The 18,512-nt window shown below is 42.6% G+C and overlaps 1 protein-coding gene across 5 annotated transcripts in view; it reads left to right on the plus strand.

Moving 5' to 3' along the window:
• AFF1 (ALF transcription elongation factor 1) overlaps positions 1–18,512 on the plus strand; it is a 204,708-nt gene that overhangs the window by 109,220 nt on the left and 76,976 nt on the right. For 3 of the 5 annotated variants that reach the window (XM_053601835.1, XM_053601746.1, XM_053601920.1), the window contains 2 exons: positions 3,728–3,848; positions 4,282–5,199. The exons of the other annotated variants lie outside the window; for them this stretch is intronic. In XM_053601835.1, the coding sequence (XP_053457810.1) occupies positions 3,728–3,848; positions 4,282–5,199 (1,039 nt within the window). The remainder of the gene's footprint in view (positions 1–3,727; positions 3,849–4,281; positions 5,200–18,512) is intronic. 5 annotated transcript variants of the gene reach the window in all.

Raw genomic sequence — 18,512 nt, forward strand, 5'->3', positions numbered from 1 at the left:
CTCTGCCCTGGCCAGGAGCCCTGATGAGTGAGATGAAGATGGAGTCGCCCAACAGACAGTGTGGGTGAGAATGAGTTTCTTTGACAAAGTCTGGACCTCATAAAACTTATTCTGCCAGTGGTAGTCATGATGTCTTTTACCTCACTACTACTTTCAGGGTTTTCAATTAAAGAGTGATGGTGAATAAAAAAAAGAAATTCGGCATCTGTGTCAAAATTGCTAGAGAATTACATGTCTGCCAATAAAATCTTGGTATGGATTTTTAATTTTTTTTGATGCTAATGAAGCAAAACTTTAACCAGAATCCTTAACTTAATAGGATTTCCTCCCTGTAGGAGGCATCTTGATTTTAGTGTTTTTTTTTTTTTTTTTTGGCCAGGGCTGGGTTTGAACCCACCACCTCTGGCATATGGGACCCGTGCCCTACTCCTTGAGCCACAGGTGTCACCCGCATCTTGATTTTAGGATCACATAGTAATAAACTAGTGTTAGGAATTTTGTGAAAGAATGGTCTAATTGGATTCTTCTCGTTATTTCTCTAGCAGTTATTATTTTGAAATGAAAATCTAGAAGTGTGGCAAAACCCAGCTGATGCTTTGGTAAGACTGACAGAAGGCTGAGCTAATTGATTTAGAAATAGTTTAGTAATCCTAAACCTGTATAACTCTAAAGCAGTGGCTCTTTTAGCGTCACGACCCACAGGAACTGTATTAAAGGGCCACGGCATTAGGGAGGTTGAGAACCACTGTTCTGAAGGATCACTGGGTATGTGGAATCACTGGGAAAATTAAGCAGCCTGTTGGTTGAGGTGCTATTCACCTCACACCCTCACTTTTCAATCTTATACTGAGAGAATTTTGCTGCCTTTTCTGAGACGGAGGTTGTGAATATTTACAGGTGTGCAGAGCTCTGTCCTGTGAAGCAGAGCCACAGGCTGTGAGCACTCACTTGCCAGCTATAGGGACTCTAGTGTTGAAACTGGCAGTGTGAGAAAGGGGAGGACTCCCTTAGTGATGATGACAGCTAAGCAGGTGCTTTGGTAAGCCCCACTTCCCTGTCCTGACTGTCCTAAGTTGTGTGTGTGTTCTGGGAAGCCTTTGAGAAGAGAATCCTAGGGGCTCAGGTTGTTCAGAAGATATTTTCATGCCCAACCGCTCCCTGCAGATTGACTCACTGTGGCTATAAAACAAGCTTGAAGGTAAAAACAGTTATTTTCTTAATCAACCCTCTTACTTGGTTTCCATGTTCGTATTCTGCTGATGTTGCAATCTTTTGAAGCAACAGTTGCAGGAATCCTTGAGTGATCAGTGGAGTCCATTGTGCTACTGCCAACCTGCCAATCAGTAATAAATTTAACTGTCCCAAACACGAGTTAGACTCTGTTATGTTATGGCCAGTTTCTGGTTTAGTTCCTCCTTATTTTCAATATGGTGGCCAACATTAATGGCTAACTTTGTGGTCGTAAGAGTTCATTTAAAAACTGACATTGTGATGTCTACCATTTAGGGAAAGTCTTTGTACAAAGGTCTCAGCAGATGATTCTTTTAACGCATCCTAGCAGAGATTCAGTCAGGTAGCCTTGCTTCCCACCCCCTAGCTTCTTAGGGAGAAAGGCTCTGGAAATAGCAGGTTATTTTTAGATGGTTATAATTTTTTAAAATTGTGTTTGCTCTGGTCTTCCAGAGTTAAATCCAAAAAGATGTAAGTTTATAAAAAAAAAAAATGTATGTGTTGTGGCTGTTTTTAAATTCCATTTCAAATATTTAATGATTAGCTTTCCACACAAAGGTTTCATGCCTTAGCTAGTACTAAGAGGTAAACAGGAGAGATTCTATTGGATGGAGCTCACATTCTAGGTGAGAGGGGAGGAGGAGAGAGACTTGCTATGTAAGCTGAAAATCAAAATGAGGGTGTGTGGTTGACAGGAATTTGTGATCAGAATGAAAGTAGCATCAAAGTCTAGGGTATCACTGAGGAGCATGGAGTGGTCTGTGTGACTGGAATGTAGATGGTTTGTAGAGAGTCATACTCCCCAGGGAAGCTGCTCCTGGAAGAGGTGGTTATCTCTCAGTAAAGAAGGGTCTGTGTTGGGGTGAAAGCAAGAGGTTGTCTTACAGGGTTTGTTTGAGGAACAGACATGACTTGCTATCAAAGTAGAATGTGTGTGGCAGGCCTGCAGGGGGACAGTGGGATAATTTCTAGAGACTAGATCTGTACTAGATTATGGGGGAATTTTGATGGCAAAGCAAAGGTTTGGAGTTTGTTCCACAGTAGTAAAGAGCCATCAAATGCTTGTTATTTTAGAATATGGAGGGTGACACAAGAACCAGGGCTTTTTAGAGCAGGTTCCTTTTCATAAGAAGACTGAATTAGAAGGACAAGATGTGGGGGGAGGTGAGGGGAACAGTAGGCTCTTGTCAGAGAAAGTCTCCAGAAAGCCCAGAGGTCAGGAAGAGTGGGTGTGGGTGGGAGACTTATTCAGGGCTAGGATTTCTAAAGGTACCTACAGTCTTACCTAGACCAATTAATATTTTCCTTTTTGTTTGAATGGCATTGGGGAACGAGATTCAGTGGATTCCCTAGAAGCAGGTCTGTGGGGCGGTGCCTGTGGCTCAGTGAGTGGGGCGCCGGCCCCATATACTGAGGGTGGCGGGTTCAAACCCAGCCCCGGCTGAACTGCAACCAAAAAATAGCTGGGTGTTGTGGCGGGCACCTGTAGTCCCAGCTACTCGGGAGGCTGAGTCAGGAGAATCGCAAAAGCCCAAGAGCTGGAGGTTGCTGGGAATCCTGTGACATCATGGCACTCTACCGAGGGTGGTAAAGTGAGACTCTGTCTCTACAAAAAAAAAAAAAAGAAGCAGGTCTGTGAAGACAAAAGTCTTTTTATAGTTCTTATTTTCATTATTTATTTTGCTACATACATGATATGTGAGGCTTGGGGGGTGGCCCACCTCAGTTTATGTGCCGGCTGAAAAGTGTACGTCGGTTAGTCTCCACCTCAGATTTCCCTGTGAGTGCACTTTAACCACTTTCATGCCAGTGCTGATTTAGGACATGTCTTTATGTGGTTTAAGTAGGGCAGTCAGATTATAAAATGTTCTTGGAGGGTAGAGCTGATATCTATAATTGCATTTTCTCATCCTTGACATTTGAAATGAGAAACAAAAGTCATCTTTTTGGGGTTTACATGCCAAGGCACTGCCAGCAGAGTAGGCTGAGAATAAAGTAAATGCTGTTTTGGGTACCTGGTAATCTTTTAATTATGAAATAAGTCTTTTGATTTTAATCTTTCAAGATGTACACTTACTGATCCAGGAAAACAGCCTTTTTAAAGTTCACATCCTGCTGACTCCTTCAGATGAAAAGCTTCTACCTCTACCCCATATTTTGCAAGCTGAAAGTAAAAAAATATCATTAATCTTGTCTCAGTCCTACCACTGCCTATAAAAGTCTGTTCAGTTTGTGTTCTGTCCTGAGCCAGGAGGGAGATGGCCCAGAATAAACGCTTGGGTTTCCGGGGCCGGGACCTGCGTCGACTCGAGGGTCACAGACCCAGGCCTCCGTGTAGGAGAGGGTTAATGGACCTGTACCATCACTAAAGCATGACTTTTGTCATCACTTCTTCCTAGACCCTTGCCTCTCTCCACGCGTGTACATACGCACAACAAAACTTGGATAAATACTGATAAATTTTACTGTTTTGGTTCTTTTGCGGCATCTGAAACAGTTTGTACAATGACGACAGAAACCTGCTTCGAATTAGAGAGAAGGAAAGACGCAACCAGGAGGCTCACCCAGAGAGAGAGGCGTTTCCTGAAAAGATTCCCCTTTTTGGAGAGCCCTACAAGGTATTTACGTATACTAGAAGTGAACATCTGCTTTATCACGATATGGATCTCTGGGATGAGACGATTCAGTGTGATTGAGTTGGAACAAGGACCACAACTGTGAAAATAAGATAACTTACTTTAGAAATTATTTTTGAAAACAAAATATCAGAATTCTTTGAACATTGTTAGAATTGCCAAAATTGGTAGTTTTCTTTTGTAGTGTTAGCCTCCTGTAATTAGTAATATGTCTCCATGACAGGCTTTTCAACAGAGGAATTGAGTTAGAACTGCACGTTAAATTCTATGTTACACATTAAATTGAGGATTTTTTTCCCCACTAATGATGTTATGTAACATAGTTTATTATTAAATGATAATTTTTTTCAAATTTCCATTTTTAAGAAAACTATTCTCTAACTCTGCTGTCTTTTTTTTTTTTTTTTTTCTTCAGACAGCAAAAGGTGATGAGCTGTCTAGTCGGATACAGAACATGTTGGGAAACTATGAAGAAGTGAAAGAGTTCCTTAGTACCAAGTCCCACACTCATCGCTTGGATACTTCTGAAAGTAGGTTGGGAAAGCCGAAATACCCTTTAATTCCTGACAAGGGGAGCAGCCTTCCATCTGACTCCTTCCACGCTGGTGTCCACCACCAGTCCATTCACACTCCTGCCTCTGGACCAGCTCCTGTCAGTAACATGAGCCGCAACCCAAAGATGGCACACCAGAGAATGGAGCCAGCACCTGTTCTCCACACCAAAAACTACGGCCCGCTGGACAGTCAGCACTTGACTCAAGATCGCCTTGGCCAGGAGGGGTACAGTTCTAGTCATCACAAAAAGGGTGACCGCAGAGCTGATGGAGACCATTGTGCTTCAGTGACAGACTTGGCTCCAGAGAGGGAGCTTTCACCCTTAATCTCTTTGCCTTCCCCAATTCCCCCTTTGTCACCTGTACATTCCAACCAGCACACTCTTTCCAGAATGCAAGGAAGCAGCAAGGTTCACAGCAGTAGCAATAGTAAAGGCTACTGCCCAGCCAAATCTCCCAAGGACCCAGCAGTGAAGGTCCGTGATAAAGAGACCCCTCAAGACAGTTTGGTGGCAGTTGCCAGCCTTGGGACAGCCCCTCCCCAGCCGCCTTCTCAGACATTTCCACCTCCCTCCCTCCCCTCAAAAAGTGTTGTGATGCAGCAGAAGCCCACGGCTTATGTCCGGCCCATGGATGGCCAAGACCAGGCTCCTAGTGAGTCTCCTGAGCTGAAGCCACTGCCGGGAGACTACCGACAGCAGAACTTTGAAAAAACAGACTTGAAAGTGCCTGCCAAAGCCAAGCTCACCAAACTGAAGATGCCTTCCCAGCCAGTTGAGGTGAGTGGGGTTTCTTCTCACGGACAGGTCCAATCTGAAGACAGATTTGAAATCAAAAGTGCCTGAAGATTGAAGATGGGGAGGTCAATCTGTGACTTTGGGGTAGAATTCCTTTTTGGCTTTTGGATCCCACAAAAAACTCATGGCCCTAAAGCCAAAGGGAAAGGTGCACATACCTGTAGAACTTACAACTTGGTCAAGGTAGAGAGCATGTTTATTCCCAGAAAGTTTCAGAAAGGTTTTCCTGTCTTTTGTCTCCAGAGACATTGGCTTAACAATGTGCAGAAAAAAACCCTTCTGATCACACTTCTTCAGCCCTGGTTAGTTTTTCCTGAGATTCAAACCACAAAAAAGTAAAAACAAGAAGACAAAATGTTGAAGGTGCAGAGCATTTTATTTTTATTATTTTTAAGATTTGTTCCCTCCAAATTGTAAAGAACATTGAAACTAAAGGTCTATCCTCATTTTTTGTTTACCACCTAAAACAGAAGAGTGGGTGTGCAGTGATGTCTCATTTGAGAGTGAGCCACAAATATTACACAGACTGTTATTCAACTTTGGGTTTTAAAAGTAACCCCAATACAATATTTTTTAAACCAAGAAAAATATTTATTTTTCTGTTCTTTTGGTAAATGGCAGTATTATGTTTGAATGGGGAGAATCAAACCATATGTCTTATCACTGAAAACTTAAAAGTCATACCAGTTTCTCCAAAATTAAGCTTAGTAGTACAAAGTGAAATGCTTGATGTGAATTTTAAAACTCACCTGTTGATGGAAATTTGGTGACTTATTACATCTGTTGTATAAACATTCTAATTTGTACATCCATTGCTCACAGATATTTGTGCCCTCCAGATACCAGTCTTACATAATGCCGGAGGGTAAAATTCTTTAGGGTTTAAAAAAGAAAAGATTGCCACATCCTTACCTGGAAAGATATCCTTTAGATTCCTGGAGAAAATCCGCTCTTTTCTGATGTGAGCTTTTGGTTTAGAAGAGGGAAGTTAGGGTTCTGTCCTCTGTTAGCTCTGGAGCTGTGAGTCCCTCCAGATATCTCCAGAATGGAACTTGTTTAGTTGCTGAGGATAAATGAGAGAAGGGAGTAAATCAGAACTGCGCCTCTGGCCCTAACATGGGTAGATTCAGTGCAGTGTTCCATTTACTGAATGTTGTGTGCTGCGGTGGAGGGACGGATGGGGCTGAGTGATGGCAAAACAAAGTGAGCTCCTCCCTTCTCAAAATGGTCAACCAGCCTGTCTTCTAATTCAGACAAAGAACTTCATGAGGGTTTCTTTGGTTTATTTATCAAATAGAGTTAGATGTATGTTCCTAGTTTACAGAGAAAGAAGAATTTAATATCCTTTCTAAAAACAACTGAGAAAAAGATCGTGTTAAAACAGTTTTAAGACAAATTAGAAAACACCCAACCATATGCCTAAAAGTATAGAGCTGGATGCCAAGGAAATGTTGGTTCCTGCCCCAAGAGAGATTATAATCTAGTATAGATCAGTCTGCTCTCATGAAACAATTACAAAATAATTGAATGCAAACCATCCACTACTAGGTGCCGAGAGAAAGTTTCAAATGGCAGCTGCCAGACAGTGAACCTGTGCTCATTTCCACAGCACATACACTAAGAAAACCAGACCGTGAACCTGAGTAAATTCAACCAGCAGCTTGGTTTCCCAGTAGATGGTCCAGGGAGAGGACCTTGGTAAACTTACCACTGGGAGTAATGGGGTGAGGGAAGAATATGCTGAGTTAAGATTTTTCCAAGGCCTTAAAGTCCCTTGTAGTTTATTATGTATTTCATACATAGGACTATGTGAGATGGCCTTTGCATAAATGGGTGTTTGGAGAATGGGGTTTTCTTGGCACCAATGCATCTTCTGTCAACAACTGAGTGGATGTAAACCTTTCATCTACATCCTCTGTTTGCAGTCAGCATTCCTTTTAATATAAGGGCTTCCCCTGGTCTCAGCCAGAGTTCCCGTGTCAGTGGCAGCTGCAGTGCCAACTACCCGGGAGCCCCGTGGCACTGTTGGTGAGTGGGAGGATGGCACTTGGGAGTCAGGCAGATGGAGGGCTCTGGGTGGCCCATGGGAGGGGCATTAGGAGGTAGGAGTCTGGAATGAAGGGGGCATCCATCTAGGAAGCAGGGATATTGGTGCTCTCCAGCTAGGTTTTGGATTTGATTTAGCTCTTTTAATGAATTGCTCACATTTCACATATTCAGCATTAATTTTCTGTTCATATGTCTGACAAAATGGGTATTTTTTTGAAAGGTTGTTAACTAAAATCTTAACTTTCGCTATTCTGATTAGTCAAGGAAAGTATGGAGATGGGGGACACAAAAAACAGGGAATTCACCCAGAGCAGATACACTGTGGAGACCAAAATGTTACAATACTTGGGGTTCTCTATGGAGTTGGTAGGGAACGAGGGGCAGAAGAGGAAACTGACTTTTGGCAGAGCTGAGCGAAGGAGGAATACAGGTAGCCGAGTCGTTTGCCATTATTTGCTTAATTGATCTTAAGTGTCTTTCCTGGTACTTTTAGTGTGAGGATGGTTGAGTTTTATACTTTATTTCATTACCACCACCCTCCTCCAGTTCTGTGAAAGAGTATTTTTAAAAATGACCCCAAATAGGAAAGTCTTTTTTTTTTTTTTTTTGGTGGGGAAGAGGTTCTTCTCATCTGGATTCCTTATGCTACTCTCATGGGAAATACATGGTTGTATATTTTAGTTGGTGCCCTAAAGAATGATAATTCTTTTCTGGGATAAGTCATTCTCACAGTTAAAACTTATTTTTTCCCCTAAGATCCTAAAGGAAAAAATGATTGTAAGGTCAATATTCTGGCTAAATGGAGACCTGGACCACAAAATATGCACTGGGTTTCCTCTGGGAATGTCAGCCTTAGTTGCATGTCACGTGGGGACGAACAGCCATGTGAAGTGACCACTGTGAGGGCAGGGCCAGAGCTCCAGGGTCCACACAGACACCTTCCAGCTGTAGAGCTGTAACATCAGAGATGGCCCTGTCCAGTTGGGAGGTTGAGATTTCTTTTATATCCCTTTTTTTTTGTCTAGAGGTAACAAATGAGTGATGAAACGTGGCATTTCTGTGCGAGAGTTCATGACACGCGCACCCTGAGGCTGGTGTGTGGGCCGGATGTGGTGGAGAAGTGTGTCTGGATACAGATTTTAGATACAGGATTTATTTTATAGATAGGCCTTTTATTGAAAGGGAGAAATGGAATAAGCAGAAATATGTATACTAAATTGTATACTGAATTTAGAATATCAAAAATTTATTTATTTTATTTATGGAGACAGAGTCTTGTGTGTTGCCCTCAGTAAAGTGCCGACAGCTCACAGCAGCCTCAAATTCTTGGGCTCAAGCAATTCTCTTGCCTCAGCCTCCCGAGTGGCAGGGACTACAGGTGCCTGCCACAATGCCTGGCTATTTTTCGAGATAGGGTCTCGCTTTTGCTCAGGCTGGTCTCAAATTCCTGACCTCAAGTGATCTGCCCGCCTCGGCCTCCTGGAGTGGTGGGATTACAGGTGTGAGCCACCATGCCTGGCCTAGAATATTAGAACTTTAAAGCTAAACACACGGCCCTTTCATTCTGTATCTAAAATTTTCAGGGGTGGGGGCGGGATGGTTGGGGAAGGAGTGACATTGCTACGCTTTGCTAAAAGTTGTAGTTAGTATCAGATCCAGAATTGGAATCGCCAGTTTTCTGGTCTTTTTACTTGGACATGTTTGGTGGCAGTGAGATGTTATGTGTTTTGACCAGAAGACTTGAGACTTTGTGCTGAACCTACAGAAGGGCCTGGAGGAATACATTTGGTTTCATTCCTGTGTGTTCTCAACTCCAGAATTTCTTTCATCCTTTCTCCTTATTTCCTTTTTATCCATTCAAAACTTTGGTATTAAATCTCTAGTGGGTGCCATGCACTATATTAGTTAGGACCTGGTAGTGTAGCTGAAATTGAGCTAGACAGGTCCCCGCTCTCACGGACCTTCTGTTCTAGTTGGGTGCATTGATAATTGAAATATAAACAAAAATTACAGGCTTTGGTAAGAGTGCTGCAGGAAGTAAGGAGGGAGACAAGAAGGAAAACCACTAGAGGAGGCCGCTTTAAAATGGGTGGTCAGCATAGGCCCTTTGTGGAGGAGGCTTTCTCGGAGACTGGAGGACGAGATGAGTCATCCAGGCAGAGGCAACAAGGAGTGGCTTCTCTAGGACAGAAACGGGGCAGAAATGATTGGAACACTGAGTGGAGGGGACAGTGGGAGACTCATCAGAGGCACACGCAGCAATGAGACCAATCAAGGCCTGCTAGGCTGTGGGAAGACATCCCCCCGGGTGTTATGTAAGTGTGGATGGAGAGATTTGAGCCAGCGAGTAACATGTCTTTCTTTTTTGAAAATAATCCCCCTGCTAGGTGGAGAACGGATTAGAGGGCAGGGTGGATGCAGGGAGACCAGTTAGGAGGTGAGAGGCTGGTGTCTTGGAGTGGGACAGTAGCTGTGGACGTGGTGAGAAGTGTATGTGTGGGATATATTTGGCGGGGAACTGATAAGTCCTTGTGATTGGAGATGGGAGTGGCCTAAAGTAAGGGAAAGCGAGGCATCATAAAAGGTCTGTTGGGCTTTTTATTTGAAAGGTGGCATGACAACAGCTACTGAGATGGACACAACCAGGAAAACAAAGATGTCTGGTATAATCAATATTAAGGTTGTATATTAAATTTGACATGCTGTTATGTACATGCAGGTAGAGAGACAACAGCAACCCAACTTTGGGAAAATATCAATGAATTAGGGATTTCTTTGTATGTTGTAGGAATTTAAAGCTTTAGAATTGGGCAGGTGCATGTAGGACACCTCATATGGTCTCTCACCTTTCTCCTTCCAGAAAAGTCTGGCTTCGAGTCCTGATTTTTGATGGATTTGTGCAAAACAACTGCCCTTTTCCTTGTAGCCTCTCATGACATCATGCAGAAATATTTTGTTACCAAATGCTTACATCTAATTTCCAAGACCCAAGTGTTACCTGCAGCTGTGAATTCGTTGCTGGGCCACTTTGATTCATTGCAGCTCTAAGTCTTGCTTGGGTTTTCAATAAACTGGCACCCTAACAACTGTGTAAACTAACCCACAGTGGAAAACTGTGTGATAGTGACTCACTTTGCATTCTCATGTGCATTCTTTCCTACTTCCATATTTAGCTGGCCTGTTATCTTAAACCTCAAGAAGAGGAACTTCCCTCTCATACAGTGACCTAAACTGGTAGTTTGCTTGTGTGTGTACAACGTGCACATCCCACTGGTGCACTGCTCAAAGTACAGTTATGCGGCTCATTTTCTCACAAGTACATCATCAAGTTGGCAACTTTTATCCAAAACATCTTGAGCACCTCTTGTGTGCTGGGGATGGGGTTACGATGATGGGCAAAGCCAGATGGTTCTGTTCTCTTGGACCTTAATTGTCCAGTTAGAAACTGATATTATTCACATAATCACTGAGATCGTGGTGGAAGAACTTTGACAAGTGCTGTAAGGAAAACCATGAGCTGTTAGAAAGTCAGTAAGAGGGGATCATGACTTAGAGCTAAGGAGCTCAGGGAAGTGGCTCTAAGGAAGCTCTGTGGGAGTGAGATCTGAAGGTGAGCAGGAGTGACTGTGGTGAGGGGTCTGGGGGTTAGCAGCATTGGTGTTCCAGCCCGAGGGAACAGTGTGTGCTCTGAGAGTCTGGAGACCTGCAAGAAGTCCTCTTGGGTTGTGAGCCCAGTACCGTAGATCAAAGGGACTTTTTCATTCATTCTGAAATTTGGCAGCATATCAGAAGCACCTGGGGGAAAGCCTGTTAAAAGTACAAATTGTTAATTGTTAAATTCTGAGACCCCTGCCCTGGGTGGGCTAAGGAATCTGTAACTGTGATTCTCAGGAAGTTTGTTCTATAGCCTGGAAATGAAAACTGTTCCAGAAGAACTGATAGGCTACAGGGAGTTAGAGAGGGGTTCCTTCCTGGTGGCTCAGGCAGCCCCCATGTGTATCTCTGGCTCAAGATTGTGCTGACTCGATGGGGCCTTTTAGTCCTTAGGATGTCAGAGAAGCTTCAGGGAGAAACATGGGATGAGGGTGTCCCCAAGACTGCCCTCCTCTTCTTTTCCACAGCTCATGTTTTCCTTTTCTTTTGTCCCCAACATTTTCAAGCTTGTGGGGAAAGTAGAAGATTCTAATGCCATCTTCTCTAGCTTCTCAGTTTCTGTTTTCTTAAAAAAAAAAAATATATATATATATATATACTATAACATAGTTATTAATATATAATATAAATATAATATAGAGTTACTGTTATATATAACTCTGTATATAATACTATTATATATAACTATATATAACAGTAACTCTATTATAACAAATTTAGATTATGTTCCATGAGCTAGAGCTCAAGTCAGCTTGGGTAGACCTACGTGACTTAAATATTTATTAGGAAATCAATAGCAAAGCAAGGTCATCTGTGTGTAGAATTCCCTGCTGGGGCTGGGCGCCTGGAGCAGAAGACTTCCCAGCCTCCTGCAAGAAAGCAGAGTGAGTCACCTGCATCAGCTTAGGGGCCAGCCCAGTTATAGACTTGAAAAGATCTAAATGTAGTAGTTTAAAAATAAAGCTGGCTGCAGCATGTGCCTGTAGTTGCTGCTACTCTGGGGAAGAAGGTGGAAAATGGCTTGAGGGCAGGAGTTCGAGACCAGCCTGGGCAACATAGTGAGATCCTGCCTATGGAAAAAACAAAGCGAAACTTTTTAAAGTAGGGAATGACTGACAGGTCTTTTAGAACAGAAGCTACAGACAGGCATCCTGAGGGGTGAATTGGGCCCGCAGACTATTTTGTTTCGCCTGTATAATGTGTTTTGGCTTTCCTTTGAGCCAGTGTTTACAGAACTGAGAATTTGGGTAAAAAAATCACATTATTTGTTTTATGAGAAACTGTTAGAGCTGATTACAAGTAGAAAGCATGAAATTAAAACTGGAAAAACTTTTTGGGTGATATTTTTCATTGGAATTGTTTTCTTGTGCTTCTTACTTTCTATTCCTTCTCGAAAATGTCAGAGGTACATTTGGTACCAGGAGGCAAAATTCCCATTCCTCCTGTTGTTTTCACACTTAGGATGTTTGTGGATGGTTATTGGATCCCCTCATGGGTCTCAAGCTGTGATTTTGCCAAGATGCAGACATCCAACTCCTTCGAATCTTCCTGATTGCGTGTGCGTTCCAAGCTTTCACATAGCCACACAAGTCATTTTAGCTTTTCTCTAGATTAAATGTGTTTTATTTTGAGCCAAGTGATAATCTTCAGGTACAGAAACCCAGATATTCCCAGGGGAGTCCTGCAGATGGTTGAGTTATTGGTTTTGATTTTTGGCTATTTTGGTGGGGATGACCAACACACATGAGATTTTTAACAGAATTCCTCCTGAGAGAGGATCCTGGTTCATGTTATTACAACAAACTTTTTTTTTTTTCTTTTTGGTTCTTGTAGTTCTTCTCTCCAATTGCCAAGAGTGATTTGAAAATGAATATTTTCCAAGGTTAACTTTGCTCACATTTTCTAAGAACTCTGTCAGCAGCTGTTGTTTTTGCATTGATTTTGTTCCTTTCTTTGTTAAAATCGGTAGAATGACAGTTTTTCCCCCCCCCCCGACAGAGGTTTGGGATCCACACACACCATTTGTTTTCTCTTGAACTTCATTTCATTCCCTATTTAAATTTGGCCTACTTTCTTCCTGCATTTTTTCCCCTAACCCCGTGGTAATTTCTCAAGCCCATTCTAAATCTCCTTAATCCCTTTGGCTGAAGGGTTTTAAGGTTTAATGTTTTAATCTAGAGGCCTCAGTATTTAAGTAATTAGAGGACCTATTTCTAACTCTGTCCTTCAGATAAATCACTTAAGGTTTTTTGTTCCAATTTACAAATAATAGAACTCTGAGAATTAATATCGGTCAAGGATCTGGAGCTTCGAATTGAACGGCATGAATTAAGAAAGGAGAGCATTCCTTGTGTTTCTTTTTCCCAGTCATTCTTGCAATCTCAAGCTTTATGGAGTCGCCTTTTCCTCAGAGCCCAATTTTAAAATACACTATCCCAAAGCTAATATTTGTTGTTGCCTTTTAGAAATTTTAAAAATAGAATTCTATGATATAATTAGAATTTCTGATGTTACTTATGACATTTTTTTCATGCTTGAGAATGTGAACTTGTGAAAAAAAAATTTTTTTTTTCTATTATCAAATATTCTCAACATTCTTACAGAATGTTAACGTTCAGGAATAGTCATAAGATTCACATTTTTCCATTCTTTTCAATTAACAAATATTTGAACTAGATATAAAGGAAGCTTATAAGGGAGAAAGACACATGCACAGTAAATTTATTATGACATAGTAAAAATGCAAAGTACATTCACTGTGGGAGAGTAATACGGAGCTATTAATAATAGTAATGTAATGCTGGCATGGTTCCCTGTTCACTTGGTGGTGGAAACTGTTCTGGAGGCTTTATACATACTAACTCGTTTAATCCTCACAATGATCCCAGGCTGTAGGCCCTGTTAGCCTATTTTACTGCAAGGTTAACAGATGGACAGAGAGATTCATTGGTCCAAGCTTCCCAAGGCCTTCCTGGGGGGATCGGAATCCAGGCCCAAGTAGGCTGGCTCCAGAGTTCATGCCCCTAACTACAACACCTGTGTTATATTTTCTTTCAGAAGAGGTGGCTGTACCTTTTTTTTTTTTAAGGGTTGTCTTTTGAAGTGCTTTGGGTACTCCTGAAAGTAAGTTCCAAGCTGGAGGTTTAGGGAGAGAAAAGCCATAGAGGCAAGGCGTGATGGCAAGTCAGGTGGGAGCTGGGCCTGCGGTTGAGACAGGAGGTTGGGCATAGGCAAAAAGGAGTAATGGTGCACTGAGCCTGCGTGGTGAGATGTGGCTAGTCTTTTTTTTTTTTTTTTTTTTTTTTTGTAGAGACAGAGTTTCACTTTATCGCCCTCGGTAGAGTGCAGTGGTGTCACAGCTCACAGCAACCTCCAACTCCTGGGCTTAGGCAATTCTCTTGCCTCAGCCTCCCGGGTAGCTGGGACTACAGGTGCCGCCACAACGCCTGGCTTTTTTTTTGTTGCAATTTGGCCAGGGTCAGGTTTGAACCCGCTACCCTCGGTATATGGAGCCGGCACCCTACCCACTGAGCCACAGGCGCCGCCTGAGATGTGGCTAATCTTTGAAGTTCTTTCATTACTTACTGAGTAATTTAGACAAAAATAAGAATCGCTAAGGAAAAGAAGAAATTACATTGGCTTTACAGCAGGCAGAACAGCATGGAGTTATGATTCCATGAGACTTTGAACAAGGAACTGATACTGTATTATCAGTTTACTCCTCTGTAAAGTGGGTCCAGTGGGTGGAAGTGATTGATCCACATGAAGAGCACGGAACAGCGTCTTGTGCATAGTAAGAATTCAACAGGTGATAGTGGTGTGAGTGGTAAGAGCTGAAACTTGTACTGGGCTTTCAGGGGATGGAATTTGGACAGAGGGCTGTCAGAATGAGGGAGTAATGATGCTGGAGCAGCAGGAAGTCTCTCTGCGTGTGTTAACTTGTTTATTGAAGCATACTTTAGAAATGCAGGTAGAATCAGAACAAGGGGGCCATAAATTCTCAGAATTATTTAGGTAAATAAGGCCCCCCAAGATTTAATACTCTAAAAATTATTAAAAATAAATAAATGAAAAGTCCAGGGAAAGAAAACATTTGTTGGTGTTTTATGAACTGGTTTGCACCCCTGCCTTCTGTGCTTCCCCTGCTGACCCCTGCCTGCTGGTGCAGGAGCCAGCTGAGCTTACCCTGAATGGCAGCCTCTTCACGGCTTAGCAATCGCTAGTGTAATGGTTTGCTTTGTAAAAGCTTTTGCACTCTGAAATATTTTATTGTGCCCCCACCCTTTAATTTCCAAAGCATTTGCTTATTTGTTTCTTTCTTGATTGTCACAGCTATCTTGTGAGTTTAGTAGGGTAGTTGGCAAGAATCACCATCTTACGTGCCATGAGACCGAGTTTCTAAGAAGTTTAATGATTTAACCTAGTAAATGGCAGACACTGGGGCATGAAACCCACATCCCCGGCTCCTACTCCCAGTGCCGCATCTGTCACAGAACAGGCTTCTGTGGAGTAATGATGGCTTGCGTAGCACTTTTATTTAAACCACCCAGAGCTCTTGTTTTTCCAAGATCAGACATTGTTTTTCTGTGTAGCCATGACTTCACGGTGGCATCTGATGAATCATGCAGGTACTCAAATAAGATGATTCAAATGAGGAGGTGATTAAAAACTCAATCTTGGTCTTGGTGGCCTCGCAGTTTGCTCCGAGGCCCTTAACTTTGCTTTTTATCTTTCAGAGAAGGAAGCACCAGGTATGAATTCTCTCAGTTCTTTCTGCCCAAGTGGCCCCCAAATAAACAGACCCCCCTGACTATACCCTCCATTTACCTCTTTCCTTTTGGTCTCACAGAAGAAGGTGTTCTTCCTGCCCTTCCATCTGTACCCCCCTTTCCCTACTGGTTACCTTAAACCAGGGGTCCTCAAACTGCAGCCTGTGGGCCACATGAGGCTGTGGGATTGTATTTGTTCCCGTTTTGTTTTTTTTTTTTACTTCAAAATAAGATATGTGCAGTGTGCATAGGAATTTGTTCATAGTTGTTTTTTTTTTTTTTAACTATAGTCCGACCCTCCAATGGTCTGAGGGACAGTGAACTGGCCCCCTGTTTAAAAAGTTTAAGGACGCCGGCAACTATCACTATCCCCTATCACTTACTCAGAGTTCTTTCCTAATCATCTGTGTTACACTTAGGCCTTTCCAGCTTAGAGCAAAACAGGCCTTCTTCACTCCTGTGCCTTCTGTAATTACTACTTCTTGTTCCTCACAGCCACAGCTCTGGACACAGAAGTAGGTAAACATGCTGTGCCTGCTTCCTCTGCTCCCACTGGCTCTCCCCCGGCCTCTTGTGCCCTCCCGTTCCTCTGCTGCTGGCAGGAGCTGGCCTCCTAATGGAGCAGTCTGAAGCACACTCTTGAGGCCTGTTTGACATCTCTGTGGCCAACCACTGTCACTGTTCCCGGGGTGATCCGGATCTCTCCTCCCTCTGTGGACATGCAATGGTTGCCTTTGAAGCCGTCTCTCCTGCCCTTCCCCCAACCACATGTTCTGGTCCTATCCCCGGTGACCTCATCTGTGCTTGAGGCTTCATTTGCTGAAATGCTGATGACCACTAACGTGGTTTCCTGGCCTAAAACGCGAAACTTCTCTGAGCTCCAGATCCTTTCTTTCTGCCTTCTCTTGACTTTTCTGGTCAGTGTTGTGCGAGCACTTTCATTCAGCTTGTCTAAAGTGGGTTTCCTCGTGTGTTACTTTCCCTGTCCCTTGTCAAATGCTTTTCCCCTCCCTCCTGGTCTCAGTTCCTTTCCCTGCCACCTCTGCCCATTTGGCAACTCAGTTCTATGGGTATCACTTCATACGTATTTCTGAAAAGTCCTTCCTTTCCCTTTCCCTCACCGCTATGTCTTTAGTTCAGATTTTATCATCTTGAACTGTTACAACTTACTTCTAACCTGTCCTCCTGCTTCTTTCCTTCCCTTCAAACTGTCTGCCGCACTATTCCACGAGTGATGTGATGAAATGCAAATTGGATCAAGTCACTCTTGAGATCCCTCGGTACCTCTCCACTGCCTTCAGGATAAAAGCCCGAATATCTCCATTTGCCATCTCGATGGGGTTCTCACCTGTCCATCCAGTCTCAGGTTGGGGCCCCCTGCTGACCCTGCCTTGTTCCCTCCCCACCCCACCCCCAGCCCCTCAGACACTTAGGGGGAGACTTTCTGCTTGTGCTCCTGCAGCTGACGCCTCAGGTTTCAGCATGTTCCCTTGGTATCACGCGCTGTTATCCTCCAGGTGGTAAACATTTTGAGGTTAGAAATCAGATGTGTCTCCCATGCCTGTTTGACCTTTGTGTTTAGGACAAGTGAGGATGGGGGCAAATGGGAATTTTGCTGCACTGTGCTCAGCTTGAGAATTTCTTACCCCATTCACTTTTGTCTGGAGTCTGAAAGGTAATCTTTTTTAAATGTTTGGCTAAGAGGAGAACACTATGATGTGGGACTGGATTAACTATTTAGGATACATGGCTGGGAAACAGGCCTAAAGTTCATTTTTATTATTTGTTTATTTTTGGAGGAATTTTTTTGCCATTTTCTACCTGAGTATTTTTGAAGTAATTTGAGACATTCCTACATATGCGTCTGAAAATAAGCAGCCTGATCTGTTCATAGGAAGTTCTTAGTTCTGACCTTATAATTGTTGTACTTTTGAGTTTGGAGATTGATCAGATTGTTTTGTGTATGATAAAACCTGAAAAGTAAAGATTTTTATGTATCTGTCATGTATATAGGTTTTCTTTTATATTAAAGCATTACATTCCTTTAGCATATATATAAATATATTTCTTAGAAATGGTGCATATAATAAAATTGCTGTTAATATAGAAAAGGATTCTCAGTCTTAAATATTTTGATATTAAACGAATCACTTTTTTGGCCAAGCAAATTGGGTGGAGCATTTACTATTCTAGGCCACAAGGTATCATTAACTGGTATCCTAGTAACTTAAGAATTATTGACCTTGTAAATGCCTAGCTAGCAACCTGGGCTTAATTTTCTAGTAAGATAAGTGATCGTTCAGTAAAATGTAAAACAGAGATGAGGATTCTCTATCTCCCTTACATTCTCTCAAGATTCTTGTGAACTAGTTGCTAAGACAGGGAAAACATTGGCATGTTGTTTTGAACCTAATTGAGCCTTTTATTATGTTATGACTCACCTATTGTTCATAGATTGATTCCATTCCAGTCGTGTAAAATAGCTACTCGGTGGTTTGTTTTGCTTCCTTTGTTCATATTTCTAGTGATCTGTCAGGTGTCATATGCCAGTCCGCTGAAGGCGGCTTTGCAGGAACTTGTGCAGCAGGGTGGGGACCATAGATAGCAGTTAGTGAGGGGATTGCCCCATACCTGTGCCCCTGGGCAGAGGGCCTACTTAGCATCTCTGTGAGGGAAATGAAGGTAATAACATATAGGCCATGTAAAGCAGGGCCACATTTAGCATAAAGAAAGAGTCTTCTTTTAAAGAATATAACTCTTATCTCTTACTTCCTCATTCCCTCACTTGTGGGGGAAGGAAGCTCTAAAGCCAGCATTAGGGCA

This window comes from Nycticebus coucang, chromosome 1, assembly GCF_027406575.1.
Source record: "Nycticebus coucang isolate mNycCou1 chromosome 1, mNycCou1.pri, whole genome shotgun sequence".
Lineage (NCBI taxonomy): Eukaryota > Metazoa > Chordata > Mammalia > Primates > Lorisidae > Nycticebus > Nycticebus coucang.